General features: G+C 46.4%; 1 protein-coding gene across 3 annotated transcripts in view; it reads right to left on the bottom strand.

Annotated features, from left to right (window-relative positions):
* Positions 1 to 18774, bottom strand: part of CCM2 (CCM2 scaffold protein) — an 83535-nt gene that overhangs the window by 21706 nt on the left and 43055 nt on the right. For 2 of the 3 annotated variants that reach the window (XR_005593929.1, XM_039523939.1), the window contains exons 2-9: positions 11206 to 11379; positions 9840 to 9923; positions 9166 to 9349; positions 5621 to 5757; positions 4125 to 4260; positions 3351 to 3408; positions 1920 to 2058; positions 439 to 577 (exon numbers count right to left, since the gene is read on the bottom strand). Coding sequence is in view for 2 of the 3 variants with exons in the window: in XM_039523939.1 (XP_039379873.1) it covers positions 439 to 577; positions 1920 to 2058; positions 3351 to 3408; positions 4125 to 4260; positions 5621 to 5757; positions 9166 to 9349; positions 9840 to 9923; positions 11206 to 11379 (1051 nt within the window). In the remaining variant the exon portion in view is untranslated. Of the gene's footprint in view, positions 1 to 438; positions 578 to 1919; positions 2059 to 3350; positions 3409 to 4124; positions 4261 to 5620; positions 5758 to 9165; positions 9350 to 9839; positions 9924 to 11205; positions 11380 to 18558; positions 18711 to 18774 lie in introns of those variants that run through there. The other variant, XM_039523940.1, reaches the window with a different exon arrangement.

Here is an 18774-nt window from a genome sequence, read left to right as displayed (position 1 = left end):
GGCCAGCGTGTGCAGCATAGGATCATCACCAGCTGCCTATAGACTTCTCCCATTGCACTGCTGATCAATGGGGAAAGCAAGAGCAAGACAAGTTCACATTGAACTTTGAAGAGTACTGATGTCAGTGACTATTACTCAACCAAAGTGAGCAAGAGCCACAAAGCGCTTGCAGCTTTACTGTACAGTTTGGCATATCAAACCCGAGTCTTGGGAGAAGGAAGGTTGTATCCTCCAGAATCCGCTCCCTTAGGATCCTGCATCAGTTCCAACTATACTTCTCAGAAGGTCTGAGCATGATTCCCTTGGGCTTGACAGCAACACCAGAAGCAACTTGCCCCAAGGGGTTCAGGATGAGAGAGTCTGATCCCCCACAGGCCATCTTTCCTCTCCCTCCCAGGTCTGTTATCTTTATGTTAGTCCAGCTTAGCTGAAACTTACCTAGTAACAGGAATTTCCTACTGTCCCCATAAAGCTGTCTCAGGTTGATGCAGAATTCGTGTATTGAAGCCCCATTGCGATATTCGTGCAGGAGCATTGCAAACTGCTGGATCTCTTGAGAAGAGAGTTTGGTTCTTAGCTAAGGAGAAGAAGCACAAGGCACGATTTAACCTCATTTCTAATAGTGGAGAAGCCACGGCTAGTGAGGAACAAAACATTCAATGGGCTCTGTTAAAAACAGCAAGTAAGGGTCACTCAGTGGTGGACAAAGCAGGGACTGACACTCTCCTAAGATAAACTGACTGTTTAATTACATTAATGACTGAGCCCATGTCGTTGTTGGCAAAGGGAGACAACGTTGTAAGAAATCCACCCTCAAGTGGCACAGGTTAACCTAGAAATGCTGTTCCATCTTAGGGAGCTCAAGCTAATCAGTGTCTAGGCTGACTATAAGTGGGTGTTTAAGAAACAGGCGCTAAGGCCCAAGTAGCAGGGTGGGGTCTTCAGACTTTGCCCATCTGTCTTTGCAAAGCCACCAATATCCCTCTGACATCACCAAAACCCAGCAGAAACAGCCCTCATGCACCCACCTTCCCAAACACACACCAAAGTCCTCTGGCTGACAGCAGAGTTCTCCTACAGGCTCCACTCAGTACTGCTCAGTGCATCCCCCAGAAAGGATGTGGCAGCTGCAGACCATGGCGATAGCCAGATGCACTCCAGAGGAATCAGCTTGAGAGCAACACCATAGGCAACCGCAGCCAGGAGCTACACTCTGAGCGTCAATCACCTGGTGTGTACAGGTACTAACAGCAATTCACATTTTGCAAACTGTACCTAGTTTGTAGGCGAAAAACCCATTGCTCACAAAGGGACTCTCAGAAAGGAGGCAACCGATTAATACGCTTTGTTTAAATCCTTCTTAGGTTATTTCTAACCCTATTAATTCAGTGACCAACTTCAGTGATTGCTCCTACAATTGTGCGCCAAATGCCAGTTTAATAGCATGCTCTACGGTCCTACCCATTCTGGCAGCATCACCACTTAAGCACTGTGCGTCACAGGAATCAGGGAGCTTTTATCTAAGACTGTTCTCATTCACAAGAACCTTTGCTAGAAGGAGGGAGGGAGTAGCCCTGGGAAATTGTGCTCAAATCATTTGCTTCCAGAGCCAGCTTATGTTCAAACCCCATTTAGGTCCAAGTGGAAATTAGCTTGATGGCATCTGACCAGAATCCCTACAATTCCTACGTGACCATGAAGCAATGTTGTACGAGAGAAGAAAACAAACCAAGGTCGTTTATAGGACTAGTGCCGTCAGAGCTTGCCGTGGGGGTCTGACTCCATGCTACAGACACAAATGCATTCCCAAGAATGCTGGCCTGGCTGACACTACCATAAAGAGATCATGTCACCTTGCACGCACGGCCACTCTCTGCTACGAACAGACAGCGCCTGGCCTCTGATGCAGACATTCCTACCGTCATCATGTAGTCCTGGAGCAGCTCCGTTGCCGTGGTGCTCAGCTCGCTTTCGCTGACCGTCTTAACGTGCGGAGACTGAGGCGTCGAGAAGGAAGAAGGCGAGTTGCCGCCTGTATCCGAGGATTCCGGAAAGGAGCTGAAATGCAATGGATCTGTGAGCCACCTTGAGAGCTCCATTACTGCCTAGCAGAGACACACTGGAAGAGTGTCCTGGGGAAACTCATTTTTAGCTGAGGCTGTCTTCCTGTATCGGAAGGATTCTGGGGACTTGGATGAGGTGTTAGGCCCCCACCAAATTTAGCCAGCTCAGAGGGAAGAGTTATCAGACAACTCTTGTACTCAACTGCTACGTGGGAGGGAAGCATATTCCATGGCAGAGGTGGGCAAACTATGGCTCGTGGGACCATCCTGCCTGGCCTTTGAGCTCCCAGCCGGGGAGGCTAGCCCCTGGCCTCTCCCCCGCAGCCTCAGCTTGCTGTACTGCCAGTGCTCTGGCCAGCAGGGCTGCAAGCTCCTGCCGGGCAGTGCAGCTGTGAGAGCCGCCAGGGGTGTAGTGTGTTAAATTGCTCCCTGTAGGAATGTGCTACTTACGGAGCACCAGGACTAGCAGCTGTAAGTAGTACATTCCTATGGGGAGCAATACAATACACTACACCTGGCTAGGGAAGGCTGTGCCTCCCCCAACAGCCTGGCCCCTGCCCCCTATCTGCCCCTTCCCACTTCCTGCCCCGACTGCCCCCCTCAGAACCACTGACCCATCCAAACACCCCCTGCTCCTTGTCCCCTGACCGCCTCCCCAGAACCCCACCCCATCCAACCCCTGCTCCTGGTCCCCTGACCGCCCCTCCCCTCGCCACACCCCTGCCCCCTGACAGGCCGCCCAGGACCCTACCCCCAGCCAACCGCTCCTGTTCCCTGTCTGCCCCTTATCCAACCCCCCCACGCCCTGCCCCCTTACCATGCCGCTCAGAGCACCCGAACTGGCAGCCGTAAGTAGTATACCGTAAGTAGCACATTCCTACAGGGAGCAATTTAATACACTACACCCGCCCTCCATACACTTTCGAAACCACGATGTGGCCCTCAGGCCAAAAAGTTTGCCCACCCCTGTTCTGTGGGCTTCTCTGGAATACTGTACTAAATGTAGCTCCAAAGCAAGGGAATTTGAGCAGGCAGGGACAGAGGGCTATATAGACAGCAATATCACTGTCGAGTATTCCAGCTGTAATTATCAAAAGACATTCAGTGTGTGTGTGTGTGTGTGTGTGTGTGTGTGTGTGTGTGTGTGTGTGTGTGTGTGTGTGTGTGTGTGTGTGTGTAAAAAAGTTCCCCTTTTTAGACTGTAAACCCGAAGTCAGGGCTATATAAATAAAGTATCATCCATCTAAGCCAAAGCACCCCCTTCCAGAATGCGTACGATCAACTTACAAAGTGCTTGCTTCTGTTTCGTAAGATTCTTTAATGTCCACTTTTGTTGAAGAGTCATCTGCAAGGAAGATAGTCCAGTCAAGAGATTTACAGTCACAAATGCTGTCTATTTCCTAACCTGCTGGTCATGGACATGGGTAGTTCCAGTCTGAGTGTCCAGGGCTAGAGTATGAAAAATAAGACCTACAGAACAGGGGTCGGGTGCGGGGAGGGAGTCTTCTGTCACTTAAACAGTATCAGGCGGCCAAGAGCAGGACAATGCTGAATTGCAAAGCACCACTTTATTAAACTGCCTCCATGGATTAAAAAGGAAACAAAATACAGATCGTCTGTGGAAAGGTGCAGGACAGCTCCCATGTTTCAATCTCCTACGGCCTTGCTTGCCCCGCAGCTACGGGAAAGCGACAGCTCCAACTGATGATGATCAGGGAGGAGATAGTTCTTTGGGCCATTCAACTCCACACAAAGGTTAGATCAGGGCCGCAGCTGTCACGAAGCTGGTGCATTTGAGATGCAGCTCCCACTCGCAGTTCACAATACATTTAGTAGTAAGACAGGGCCCCAGGAAGCCCTATGGTTATTAAAGCCTCTGATTGGATCCAGTTTCTCCGTCATAGAACCAGGAGCGTGAACAGGGAAGGGAAGCAAAGGGTATTGCTACACCAAGTGCTGCGGCTCGTATGAGAGCCTGAGGCAGAGCAAGCCTGGGTTGTATGGGGTAGGGCGGAGGGGTGGATTCTTCCTAAGAGTGAAAGGAAATGGCTCTTGACATACCACTGTGCAGGGACATATGGCGCGTTGGTGTGGAGGCCCCATCAAATATTGCTCTATCTAAGAAGTCTATCGTGGACTCAGTGTAAACGATCTGGAAGACTTGGCTGAGAAGTGAGCAGAGTTCCTCTGCAGTTACCTGGGGAGGGAGAGAAAAGGGTCAGTCAGGGAGGTTATGGGGCAAGATGCCCTCAAAAGAGGCAGCACTTGCTTCTATTCATCCCCCAAAGGAGCTGCACCACAGGGCACGCTCAGACGTATCCCCACCTGTATTTATAAGGGCACTACATCACCATTAAATAGAGGGAACCCCACGGTTCCAGAACTGGGGGTGCCTCAGGACACTGCAGACTGGAGGAGCCTGGCCTGTTCAGGGGATTTCAGTACCTGTGCTCGTAAAAAGGCTTGGTAAAGAAACAACCCCAGAATGTGAGCACAGCCGTGTGCCCCCAATTCTGTTATTTTATACCCCAGGATGGTCTCCAGTCCATGAAGACTGACAGATTTCATGCAACCCAGATACACTCATCATCGTTTCACAGATCTAACCTGAGGCCATTTGATGGTAGGAATGTGGCGTATATTGAAAACAAACTCTGAATATTCAAGTACCCCGACTACGTACCTCATGGTCTTATTTCTATAACCTTGTCCTACTCTCCCCCTCAGCCCACTGGGTTTGCAGCTACCGTCCCACATCTGTCATACGTTACCTTAGACTGTAAATGTTCTCGGACAGCAACCTGTGCCCCTCTGCACGGCCCTAGCACCCCCTGGGAGCTGTCCAAATAACAGAGTTTAAGACAAAGGAGGGCAAAACCTCTGCCCTTCAGGTAGTGGATTTATGCTGTGGCTGTTGCTCACCCTCTTTTTCCTGGGCAGGAGGAGATTACGAGAGAACCACCTCACAGCGGATCATTACGCCCTCTTAGCGGCAAGCTCAGCAGCACTGTAAGGGTGCAGTGGCCAAGCAGCTGCTTTCCCAGATTCCTGACTGCGGAAGTGTGAGCTGGGCAGCAGACAGCATCCGCAAGGAAGAGCTGTTCTCTAGTGCATTTGAATTAGACTGTGAAGCTTGAGATGGGGACCACATTTCCTTATTTGTACAGTGCCTAACACACCGATGAAGCCTTAATAATTCATTGAATAAATAGGTTATATACTATTCTTGCCTGCCAAGCTTACCCATCGCAAGTTACTACAGGAGCAACTTATATTTCACATTGGGATGGATTCTGATCTCATGTTATACTACATAGTCTGGAACAACTCCTGTGAAGTCAGTGGAGTAACTATAGCTTTGTGTGTAGCAACTGAGGGCCAGAGCAAGCTATTTATTAACACAGAATAATCCCATGCAGCCTTCCTGCCATTCGATTGGACAGGTAGCAGCATCAATGCAAACCGAAGAACTACTGTTCCATGGGATCTTGACAGAAGTTACAATATCAGGACCCAAAATTAAGACCATCTGGATCTACAAGGTAATTAAGTCTTACTTTGTTCTCTGTAGCCAGGACCACCAAACAACAAGCTTCGACAGGTACCACTCCACTCTCAGACAACGATCCTGAAGTAAGTGCTTTGGAGCTTTCTGCACAAAGACTCTGGCTTGGGGAAATCCCAGGGTCCTGAGCTGAGAAACAGAGAAGCTATTAATGAATAGCAGCAAAGAATCCTGTGGCACCTTATAGACTAACAGACGTTTTGGAGCATGAGCTTTTGTGGGTGAATACCCACTTCTTCGGATGCATGTAGTGGAAATCTCCAGGGGCAGGTAGAGGGGGTGTGTGTATGTGTGTGTGTGTGTGTGTGTGTGTGTGCGTGCGCAAGCAAGAAGCAGGCTAGAGATAACGAGGTTAGATCAATCAGGGAGGATGAGGCCCTCTTCTAGCAGCTGAGGTGTGAAAACCAAGGGAGGAGAAACTGGTTCTGTAGTTGGCAAGCCATTCACAGTCTTTGTTTAATCCTGAGCTGATGGTGTCAAATTTGCAGATGAACTGAAGCTCAGCAGTTTCCCTTTGAAGTCTGGTCCTGAAGTTTTTTTGCTGCAGGATGGCCACCTTAAGATCTGCTATTGTGTGGCCAGGGAGGTTGAAGTGTTCTCCTACAGGTTTTTGTATATTGCCATTCCTAATGTCTGATTTGTGTCCATTTATCCTTTTCCGTAGAGACTGTCCAGTTTGGCCGATGTACATAGCAGAAGGGCATTGCTGGCATATGATGGCGTATATTACATTGGTGGACGTGCAGGTGAATGGACCGGTGATGGTGTGGCTGATCTGGTTAGGTCCTGTGATGGTGTTGCTGGTGTAGATATGTGGGCAGAGTTGGCATCGAGGTTTGTTGCATGGATTGGTTCCTGAGCTAGAGTTACTATGGTGCGGTGTGCAGTTACTGGTGAGAATATGCTTCAGGTTGTCTGTGGGCGAGGACTGGCCTGCCACCCCAGGCCTGTGAAAGTGTGGGATCATTGTCCAGGATGGGTTGTAGATCCCTGATGATGCGTTGGAGGGGTTTGAGCTGGGGACTGTAGGTGATGGCCAGCGGAGTCCTGTTGGTTTCTTTCTTGGGTTTGTCTTGCAGTAGGAGGCTTCTGGGTACACGTCTGGCTCTGTTGATCTGTTTCCTTATTTCCTCATGCGGGTACTGTAGTTTTGAGAGTGCTTGGTGGAGATTGTGTTGGTCTCTGTCTGAGGGGTTAGAGCAGATGGGGTTGTACCTCAGTGCTTGACTGTAGACAATGGATCGTGTGGTGTGCCCGGGATGGAAGCTGGAGCCACACCATCACCGGTTCATTCACCTGAACATCCACCAATGTAATATATGCCAGCAATGCCTCTCTGCTATGTACATCGGCCAAACTGGACAGTCTCTAAGGAAAAGGATAAATGGACACAAATCAGACATTAGGAATGGCAATATACAAAAACCTGTAGGAGAACACTTCAACCTCCCTGGCCACACAATAGCAGATCTTAAGGTGGCCATCCTGCAGCAAAAAAACTTCAGGACCAGACTTCAAAGAGAAACTGCTGAGCTCCAGTTCATCTGCAAATTTAACACCATCAGCTCAGGATTAAACAAAGACTGTGAATGGCTTGCCAACTACAAAACCAGTTTCTCTTCCCTTGGTTTTCACACCTCAGCTGCTAGAAGAGGGCCTCATCCTCCCTGATTGAACTAACCTCGTTATCTCTAGCCTGCTTCTTGCTTGCATATATATACCTGCCCCTGGAGATTTCCACTACATGCATCCGATGAAGTGGGTATTCACCCACGAAAGCTCATGCTTCAAAATGTCTGTTAGTCTATAAGGTGCCACAGGACTCTTTGCTGCTTTTACAGATCCAGACTAACACGGCTCCCCCTCTGATACTATTAATGAATAGTGAGAGGAAAGGAGAGGAGGGGATATGGAAGTGATTAGCTCACTGATGAAGACCAAGGCATTGCATGTGGCCAACTGCCATCCTGATCGGATTCCCATTGTTTGGGACAGGAGGAGTTTGTTTTTCAAACGCACTATCCCCTCACGTGTGTGGCCTGTGATTCGCCAGCATTTCCTCCATCTTTAGGAATAGGTTTGAGATGGCGACACAGTTCAGTTCCCCACTCTCATTCTGGAGTTTGGCAACCAACTTGTCAGTTTGGCAATTCAATCCATTCAGAGCAAATCAGATTTTGCCAGTTGAAAAGTGTAAATTGACCAAGTTTTGTCACTGTAGTCCCCATTCCTGTATTTCATAAGAAATTTCAATTAGGATCAGCCAAGTACGGTAGATGGGCTAAGCTGCTTTGACTATTTTTCATGTCAGCTACAGCTGAGCTTAACTGGCCCATTATACTGTGAGAACGAAGGAATAATTCCGCGTCTTCCTAAGCCCCTCTATATCATGCGCTTACAGGCAAGTGTCCTGTAAGAGTGCAAGGAAGGTTGAGTGAATTAAACCTGGAGTCAACTCAGTCAGGCTATGGGGACTGCAAAGCTGCCACAGAAGGAAGGCAATAGTCAATGGCAAGAAGAAGAAAGCTCCCTCTTGTGGAGCAGCAGTAGCTAGTGTAGAACATGGATCCAGGCCTCAGATCCATGCATTGTATAAAACAGAAACTGTTCAGATTATGAGGCTCTCATTCAGTGAAGGGTTCTGACAACTTCATGTATCACTAGCTTCACTGTTGTGGTTTAAGCAGCTGCAAGAACCCACCAGTAGAGTTACAGCCTCACCACTGAGATATTCTTTTATTCTCTATATTGCCCATCTCGGTCAAACAACAAATCGCTGCCATTAGATTCACCAGGAAGAAAAGTATCAGCTCCCAGAAACAATTACACCAAAAGGTGCGTTTAAATGTAGTAACCAGACCGGACGGAGAGATTCCTGAGCAGTTCCTGACTTTTACAGCAGTCTCGCATGCGAATTCAGAACGAACTCGCAATGTGTGCGTTTCTCCTTAATGCTAAGTGAGACCTGGGATGTAGGCATGTCAACTCTAATAGACGTGCACTATAGAGAGCACATTTGCCACCTCAGCGAGGTGAGCACTTCTAGGGAGCGACGCCTGCAGTGAGTTTGGACACACTGGTGTAGTAGTTATTAGACGCAGAAATCTCTCAAAACAGCCTTCTAATAGGAGGAGTGAGGGGGGAGAGAAACAACCTAACTCGTTTATGAATGGGATTATATGGCAGGGTTGGCTGTGACAGCAGGAAATCCCTTCCAGCCTTATGTTCCTATGTTAAAGAAAACCACAAACAAACAAGCACCAGTTCTATCCAAACTTACTGGTGCTTCTAAACGGATGAAATATCTTGTTCACATGCACTGGGAAAATTAATGGCTGTTCCCACTTCACTAAGCCGATCTGAGCACGAAGAGCCTTAAATTGGGTGTAAGCATGACGTATGCCCACTGTAAGGTCCCTTTACACCACCAGAGTGGTGTAAAAAGGCCTTAGTGTAAATGAGACTCAGGCCCTTAGACTCCAAAATCAGAGAACAGATGCAACCTGCATTGCAATCCCTGTTCTGGCCACAACCTACCTGTTTTCAGCACTACCAGGTGTGAGGAGTCATCGCGGATGTATGACACAGATGCGATGTCATGGATGGGGACCCTGAGTATGATATCCTCTCCATCCCGCCACACCAGCTTGACGTTGTAGGCAGACAGACTAATCACAGCATCATGTTCCTGGGTCAGCTGCCCTGGGAGCTGATGTGCCCTCTACAAACAAAAAAAAACTTTCATAAAAAAGGTAGAATAACTTCCCGTTTCATTACCCCCTGGTGATAACAATGGCAGTACATCTCCCCGAGGAGGAGGGGAACACCCATATACCACCCATCTGCCCTTCACATTTGCTGGGCACCTGGTAATTGGTCATGTACAAATCACCTTCACTATTAAAATACAAGGACTAAGATCATTTGAGAATAGGAACCAACACGATACACATTTCAAACAATCCCATAATAACCCTCTTTGCTTAAGCTTCTCTTCTACTCGTGACTTCAGTCATCTACCCCTGCATTACATCGCATCCTAGTTCTTGAGCTGCAAGACTTCTCAGAAAAGGATCAAGACATTAACCTCGCTGCCCAGCAGCATCCATATCTATGTGCAAATATTGACTAAGAACAGTAGCAACTGTACAGCTGATATAGTTCATTCAGCCAGGGCTTGGGATACAGCGCTGGAATGGACTGGTACCCACCTTTGCATTGTCTATTAAATGTAATATTTCAGTACGACTGGAGGGATTCAGGTACCCTGGGATGGATGTTAGTTGGCCTAAATACTGGGAAGGAAAAAAAAAAAAAAAAGGTTGATTACCATGTGATCCATAAACCAACACACTGAAATCCTTCCATCTGTGCTCACAGAAATTGGGATAAATTGAAAAAAGAAAAACACGTAGTTGGAAATAACTTCTTGAGCCTGGTCTGGAGAGAAATATTGCCTGGTTGTTGCCTCAATGCCACCTTTAGTAATCACCTGAAACCCACTCATGACAGAAGACAATTGATGGAGCTACTCAAGGTGGTCACGATTTATACAGCTGACTTCTAGGAGTTGAAATTCTGCCTCTTTCAGCTGGTCACAGGGTGAGCATCTAAGTCTAGTGGAGCATAATCTAGCACAGAGGTTTTCAAACTTTTTAGGCTCCATACCCCTTCCCGAATAACGTAGTCTGCCACGTACCCCTACTAGAGATAGGTAGAGTATGACCCTATGATTAGGCTGCCAAGTCTTACTAAATAAAATATGTTGTCTGCCATTATAGGCTTTTTCTCACATACCTCCCAATGAGTGCTCATGTACACCAGTTTGAAAAATACCACTTTACTGACAGCTGTCATTCTCCAGCAAGCATCAACTTCCTTCCAACTAGATTTCTGTATAGTCAGATTATACAATATTCTATTTAGCATCTTTCATACAGGCTGTATCCCAAAGGCTTTACATGAGTTGAATATAGTTACAGAATTAACGAGTGACCAGGAATAGATCGTTTTCAGCTGAAATGTCAGAGCAGACAGCTGATGAGGGGGAAATACACAAGAGGGCTGTTCCAGATGGCAGGAGCTGCAGAGAAAAGTCTTGTATTACGAGTGCTGAGATCACGTAAATGGACGCTGACACACAGTCCATTAGGTCAGCCAGAGGAAGCCCCCTAGGGATTTAAAATTTTGAACTTGACCCTAAAATGAAGGGGGAGCCACTGGAGCAAGGCTGCTGCGCTCCTTTGTGTTCCCTGTGTCCACTGCACCCATCGCTGAGGAGCTACAACACGCATGGAGACAGACGTCGATCACCACAATTCACAGGCACATGGGCATCTCCATGTCAGCAGCTTTTCCCCTTGAAGAGATGCACAGAGAAAAGAGTGGAGAGCTGGGCGAGTGAATTCACATAGGATTTCAAATGCAATTTAAATGCCCAGGATCCTATTCTGCAATGTGCATTGCAGCAACGTAATCGACCAAACCATTTACTGAACCTGGCCACGAATTCAACAGGAGGTGGCGGCTGAAAGGTGAATGAAAGAGACAGCTCCCCCTCCGGCCCAAAAGAGTTACCTTGACTTCCTTTTCAATGTAGTCATTCAGCAATATGTCTGGTTCAACTCGATCAGGCAAGGTCAGCAATACTGTATGAAGAGGTCGTCTTTCCGTAACCTTTTCCTGGGCCTTTTTATCCCGACCTTTTTCGCCTTTCAGGAAGACGCGTTTGAAAGGGGACACTATTCCAGGCTGCTGGCAGAAACAGAAAGAGTGGCGAGTTAGGGTTATGTTCAGCATGATGTAGAATTAATGCACATGACTGAGTCTTGTTAAAAGCAAGGCAGAGAGTTTGAGGTGAATCAACTACTGTGCAATGAAAGGGAGTTAGAATCCAGGAGCAATACAACAGTGAACTGTGCGAGCTCTGTTTCAGTGTGCCGAGCAGTGAGTATGAGCATCCCAGCTCCTGGTGCCACTGTCTCTCCTGAAAAATGGCTCATTATTCGCCTGATAGGCTGCATGGGATTATTCTGTGTAAATAACTAGCTTGCCCCGGCCCTCTGTTACTTATGCATAAAGCTATAGTTATTCCACTGACTTCACAGTGTTGCATGAAGTCCATGATAATTCCACCATCAAACCGTGAACATTTCTCAAGTGGCCTGGTCCACGTCAAGGCTAGTGTTCCACTTTTACAAAAAGCTGCTCCCAAGAGTGCAGTTTCCCAAGTTTCCACCTCTTTCTCTCTCCCACACACCTTACTGACCACCACAGTTCTGTGCAGTGATACCCATCAACTCCACAACAGTAAAAAAAAAATGGATCAGGATAAACGTTTACTGAACTGCCCAGGACATAACCGTTGGCAGAATGAATAAGACAGCCCAAATTACAGTGTGGCTTTGAAGCTCTGGATCAAATTTAAGACTTTATTGCCAACCATAGAACCACAGGGTTAGACGGGACCGCAAGGGTCATCTAGTCCACGGGTTCTCAAACTTCATTGCACCGTGATCCCCCTCTGAATTTTAGTTCTAGCCTCCAAAGTACTGGCAACTCCCTCCCCCAGCTTTGTCTCATCTGCAAACTTCATCAGTACGCTCTCTATACCTACATCCAGGTCATTAATAAAGATGTTAAACACCGGACCCTCATTTGAATCCTCCCTCCAATCCGATAACATTCCATTAACAGTTACTCTGTTGTGGTTGTTTAACCAATTATGTATCCATTTAACTGTAGTTCTGTCCAGGCTGCATTTCTCCAGCTTATTTATCAGAATGTCATGTGGGACTATGTCAAAAGCCTTCCTGAAGTCCAGGTACACGTGTCCACTGCATTCCTCTCATTCACCAAATCAGTCACCCTTGTCAAAGAGTCAAATCTGGGAGAAATTATCTTTCCAATGACAGATGGCAACCTCAGAGTCAATCATTCATACCAACATTCTGAATCAGGCTACATACAATATGACAAATATAAACCTTATATTTTATAAATGGTAACATAGAATGGTATATAACATTTATGGAACAGCCAAAGAGGGATTGTGTTCTCAAACACAACCAGAACCTCATTAGTGTCTGGCTTTCGCAGCCTAACTATTTCATTAATGCATTTTGAAGCAAGTCATAGACAGACTTGGAGCGTACTTTCCTCCTAACCCGTTTCTTCCAGGAATCCTTCCTACTTCACACTTCTCAATCTCCACACCTTATATTGTTGTCCCATGTCCTTCCCATCCTAGCTTTTAATGTAGTTATTTTTTGGTCTTGCCCTTCATTTGTGAAGTACAATATAAATTTACAGTGCTGGATAGCAGCAAGCAGTTTATCATGACTGACCACCTTTCTTCAAAATTATAAACTACTACTATATTCCCCTTTCAAGTATCTAAATATGTACACATTACAATTATTATATATATATTCCAACAGAAAAAAAGGTGTGCCTTCAAATTTTTATGAAGTATGCAACTGTATGATTCAACCCAACATCAACAGAAATGAATCAGTCCTGATGAGATCAGAGAATTAACATTACGAGTTTCAATATTGATCTACTCTCAGTGGTTTCCTTATGAAATTGGAGGTTTGAAAAATCAAAAGGAAGTTCTGCAAGTTCAGTCTAGGGTCTGGAAAGAAAAAACCTAGCTGAGTTCTTTCTGCTTTTTGAAGTCACTAATGATAATAGACGCTCTGTGATCAGAGCTTAGCTAAATTATCCTGAAGATGTGCAAGGCAGAACAGAATCCAGCTTGTTCTTCCAAGGCTGTACATGCACTGCAGGGCTAATGAGTTGTTTGTGTCAATAAAGTAAACAGCTCTGCCTCAGAGATGCAGCGAGAAGATATGCAAAGTAAGGAAGTGCTATTTTACAAAATAGCTTTGCAGACTCTGATGGCACTTTAACTTGCTACCATCTGTTAGCAACATGCTTTTATGATCAAATTTAGTTTTATTCCTTGTTGTGTTCTCTGAGTTACCATTATTAAAATATGAATGTGCCAGCCAACAATTCAGATGAATAGTTTGAGAAGGAACCCAGTCGAAAAAATAAACTGCACAAAGACTGTGAAAGTTACTGCTTTAGGAAAGAAAAAAATCTAACATCAGGACATGAATATAGTTAATATACTGCTAGGAACAGACAGTCTCACCCCCATGTTCTGTAATTTCACCCATATTGTAATCTTCTCAGCAGCAAAATACACACACACGTCAACTTTAGTAATCTCAGTTAATACCGACAAAGGCTTTAATCTAGCAAAAAAGGAAGGGAAGCAGCAGCATCTTCAAAGTAAATACAGCTCCAATGTAAGGAGTCAGATAGAACCTTTAATTCATGTTTGAAAATGGGACTTGGGCTCCTATGTCACGGAGGCGCTTTTGAAAGTCTCACTGAACATACAGCCCAGTAGCTGAGTTTTCAATCAAGGCACTGCGTGCGCACACACTTCCAGTGGGAGGACTGCCACCACCATGTGTGTGACACAGTTCATGTAACTGCACCAGCAAACCACAAACAAATGCACTACAGAGACCCAAGCATACATCCCTGCCAAAGCCAGAGAGACACACACAGCAGCTCTGAGTAAGCTTGCCTTACTGTAAAATGGCCAGGTAGACACACAAAAACTTGTTAGCTAAAATGTTTAGCAAATGGTGCTGGAGTTTATAAATGCAGCACTTAGTGCCTGCACAAGCACAAGCGTCCTTTTCCGTAGTTTGTACTAGAAGGGAAGAACTTCAGAGTGTGACCTCTCTCAGGATAGGTCTACACTGCAAACCTTACAGCCACACAGCTGCAGTTGCTCTGCTATGGCACTTCAGTGTAGACACTACCTACGCCAATGGGAGGGGTTCTTCCATAGGCGTAGGCAATCCACTTCCTTGAGAGGCCATAGCTAGGTTAACTGAAGAATTCCTCTGTGGACCCAGTACTGTCTACACCAGAGGTTGGGTCGGCAAAGCTACGGTCTCAGGAATGTGGATTTTTCAAATCCCTGAGAGACGTAGCTATGCTAAGGTAAGTTCCTAGCATAGACCAGCCCCCAGAAAGAAGTTATTTGGTTAGGTCTGCAGTTCAGGGCATGTCTACACTATAATCTTAAATCAACCTACATTAGGTCAACTTACAGTCACCACAGTAATTACACCTCTACCCCGATATAACGCAACCTGATATAACACGAATTTGGATATAATGCAGTAAAGCAGCACTCGGGGTGGGGGGGCAGGGCCGCGTGCTCTGGCGGATCAAAGCAAGTTCGATAGAACGCAGTAAGATGTTTTGGCTCCCAAGGTCAGCGTTATATCAGGGTAGAGGTGTAGTGTGCTGGCTGATGGCCACACTTCCCTCCTTCTGTCAGTGATGTGTCCTCACCAAGAGCGCTTCCATCCACTGAAGAGGGCTGACAGCCATGGCTCCCAGCTCCGTGCAGCTCCCCAACAGGAGTGGTGGGGGAGGGGAGGACAGCTGCCCAAGGCTTCTTGCCTCTGACGGGGAGATCCACACCTGGAGTCTGGCTGCCATGCTCCTGGTAGGGAGCCAGGACCCCGGGGGGCAGCAGGGCTCCAAGTGGGGAGTCCACTTGGCAGCCCAAGGTAGGAGCCTGGGTGGCAGCCTGGCTTGGAGGGGAGACCAGGCAGCTGCCCGGCTGGGAGCCACGAACTGGCTTTCTTGTCTTGACAAGAATGAGAGCCAACAGCCAAAGGAAGGAACGGTGTCTACACAGACACTGTCACCCTAACTACCCTGACATAAGCCCGACGCCTCTCAAGGAGGTGGAGTTATGATGTTGGCGTAGTACAGTACTTACATCGCCGGGAGCAAGGCTGTAGCGTAGACACTGACATAGTTAGGTTGACATAAGACGGCTTATGTTGAACTAACTCTGTAGTGTAGACCAAGCCTTGGAAACAGCACATGCTTCCCACTCTGGCTTCCCCCTCTCCTCTGGCTCAAAGTGCAGGTCAGACGAGCTCCAGCTGGCTCAGCAAGCTGAGGTTTCAGTTTTGTTGTATGGTAGTCAGCCATGAAGCTGTGTTTCCCCAATAGCAGACCTCTGAGTGCTTGGCCTTCCTGGGAGACCTACAGCAGGTCAATTAATTTCTGATTCTCCACCTTTAAAACAGGAAGTACAAGCGGGGGAGGGCTTGGGTTTTTTCCTTATTTTTCTGTCAAGCTCTATGCACCCCTAAGCGGGTGTAGAAGTTATTAGCTCAAATAGCAATGCTTAGCTACCTCCCAGGCGTGTGGTAAAGCACTGCCAGCGCCTGAGACAGAGCAAAATATTGTACAGAGGTTTACATCTTGATTCAGTAACATTAGCTAGTTCATTCCTCCACTTGTTTAACGCAAGCAGTGTCCACTTCATAGCCTCTTTTCTAAGGAACCATGGTCATTAGGGTTGTATGCTGCAGATCTCGTCTCATTTCTTTGACCCTTGTGGTAATTTGTCATGTTTACTGTATATAGTCAGTCTGTCACGTTTTCCTGATGTGCAGTCTGTGGTTAAGATTACTAAACAGTGCTGCAAGTTAGCGTCTGTAGACTTCATTATATTCCTTTTTTCATTTTAGACTGATATCTACTAAAACAAGTTCGTCTTTCCTAAAACAACCACACGCAGATCCAAAATCATTAAAAAGAACATCCCCCAGATCAATTCTACCAAGTCCACGTTTAATAATATTTCCCAGCCTCCAAATTGTGCTAGGCGCTATCCAGACACAAGATAGGCTAGTCCCTGACCTGAAGAGCTTACATTCTCCATGGGCATGCCATGGAAAGGTAAATCTAAAGGGAGAGGACAGGAGGAATGGGGACAAAGATTACAAATACAAGATCATGTGTCTGCTTCAATGGATTCACACAAGCCTGTTCTTTCTTCCCAACAGTAGCAAATATGGGGGTGAATGTGTGAGACTGGTTGGACGCCCTAAGGTGCCACCTGATGTGCTGAGATACCACTGAGCCTGCCTGTTCTGCCTGCCTGGGCCCCCTTTCTACCTCTCTGGCTGAGCCAGGCTATTAAGCCTCCTCCAGCACACACACAGTCAGGGCCACACTCAACTGCAGAATGACACAGACATGGAGATCAGCTCTGGGGACTTGCTCTAGCACTCAGGTGTCCATCTCCCCGGGAGTGCAGACCCAAAGGTATATTATGAAACACGCCTCCTCCCTCAATGTGGAGGAAGGTATGCACAGCCTCTCCTCCCCCCCCCCATTATGAATTGCACAAATGGGTTTATATTATAAACAAGAAATAAGTTTATTAACTATAAGAGGCAGGTTTTAAGTGGTTAAGGTAGCAAACAGAGCAAAGCAAAGCAAATAAAACAAAACACACAGACTAAATTTGATTCACTAAAGAAACAGGTTACAAAATGCAATTGCTCACCCTAAATATTGTCACAGGTAGATTACTGAGTCTTGAAAGGCAGCTGCACTGGCCTGCAGCCTGAGACTTCAGGTAATTCCCTCCTGAATTACCTGAAGTCTCTGGACGCCCTCCCAGCCTAGGTTCAACCCTCTCCCCCTCAGTTCAGTTCTTACTTCCAGGTGTTTCTCAGTGTCTCTTTGGGTGGGGAGGCAGAGGAGAACCACGATGTCACTCCCTGCTTTTTTATAGCTCTCGTGTACGGTGGGAATCCCTCATCTCCCAATGGAAGAACACTAGCATTCCAAGGGGTGGGTCCAGTACCAGGTGACGCAGATCCACGTCTCTGCAGGGCTGCGGCAGCCATTACTTGTAGCTGTCTGGAGTGTCCACAGGAAGACTAAGCTCTTTCACAGTCCATTGTCTTTACTAATGGGCCATTAGCCCTGTCTGGCTTTTCCATTGTTATATCTGAAGGGCTAGTTCTGGGTGACACCCAAAGTAACACATTTGAAATACAGATACATAGTCAATATTCCTAACTTCAGATACAGAAATGATACAGGCATACAGATTGGATAACCACATTCAGTAAATCATAACCTTTCCAATGATCTCTTACACGAGCCATCTTGCATAAAGTACATTTTAGGTCATATCCATATCATAAGCATATTTCATAAAGAATATGGAGTGTAATGTCACAATGTGATCAAGCCAGTCATGACTTTTAAAAAAGAACTATTACCCACCCCCTCTTTTCTATTGACTAAACTCCAAGACAGGAACAGCAACCTCTGCAGCAAGAAGTAGAGCAGAGCCCATCAGAAGGAACCAGCTACGCTTTCTGAGTCTGAGCGGTTTAAAGACCTGAAGTCAGCAGTTTTGCCTGAATATGGACTGCAGCATTTAGCACTTCGATTCTATTAAATTATATAAAACACCAGAAATAGAGTAGCTGGCCTCCATAGCTTACTTCTGGTGAAATGAGAAAAAAATCCCCAAGATTACTCTAGAGAGATCCAACTACACCTGCATCTCTAGAAATAACAGTTGAAAGTAAATTTAAGGGAAGAGACATAAAAATCCGCAAGTCATTTTCAATATGGCACCCAAAATCATCTCTCAGACTAACATGGATTCGCCCATCCCCATGTCCCCCCGCTCCATGCAGGGCTCTGGTAGCTTTGAAAATATTAGAGCTCCTATGTGACACGTATAACCATTTGACCCAAACTACATCTAACCCCCAGAAAAGATTTTTGGTTCTAGCTTCACAACTTCATCCAGGCTACAGACAGGTATGAGGACACACAAGAAACATGCTTGTTCCCAACTAACCTGCACATCCCAGTGCAATGAACTGATCTCCCTCTCTTTTAAGTTCAGAGCTCTACAAAATTCATTACCAGCGGAGAGAGTCTGGATTTCTGAAAACCTCAGAGAAACGGAAGTAAGACAGCAACCTACAATGCAGAACCGAGAACTACTGAACTCTGAAGGCCATTTCTGTTAAGAGTCAATACAAAACCTACACCTACCTCGTTCTCCATTTATGAACCCAGCTAGGAAGAGCAGAAGCAAAAAAAAGTGTTGTGGAGCTACTTTTGCAGCTCCACAAAAGTCCTGTTTCACCTGCAGTGCAGCTAGTTATTGTAATCTTACAGGCTTTCAACTTGCTGTTGGATCATGTGGAGGAGCAAGGCATAACTGTTAGTTTTCACTCTTCAGCAATAATATGAGCAGGAAGTGGAGTA

Source organism: Mauremys reevesii, linkage group 2 (genome assembly GCF_016161935.1).
Source record: "Mauremys reevesii isolate NIE-2019 linkage group 2, ASM1616193v1, whole genome shotgun sequence".
Classification (NCBI taxonomy): domain Eukaryota; kingdom Metazoa; phylum Chordata; order Testudines; family Geoemydidae; genus Mauremys; species Mauremys reevesii.
The sequence above is the reverse complement of the archived record's forward strand: the minus strand, read 5'-3'. Positions and strand labels throughout refer to the sequence as shown.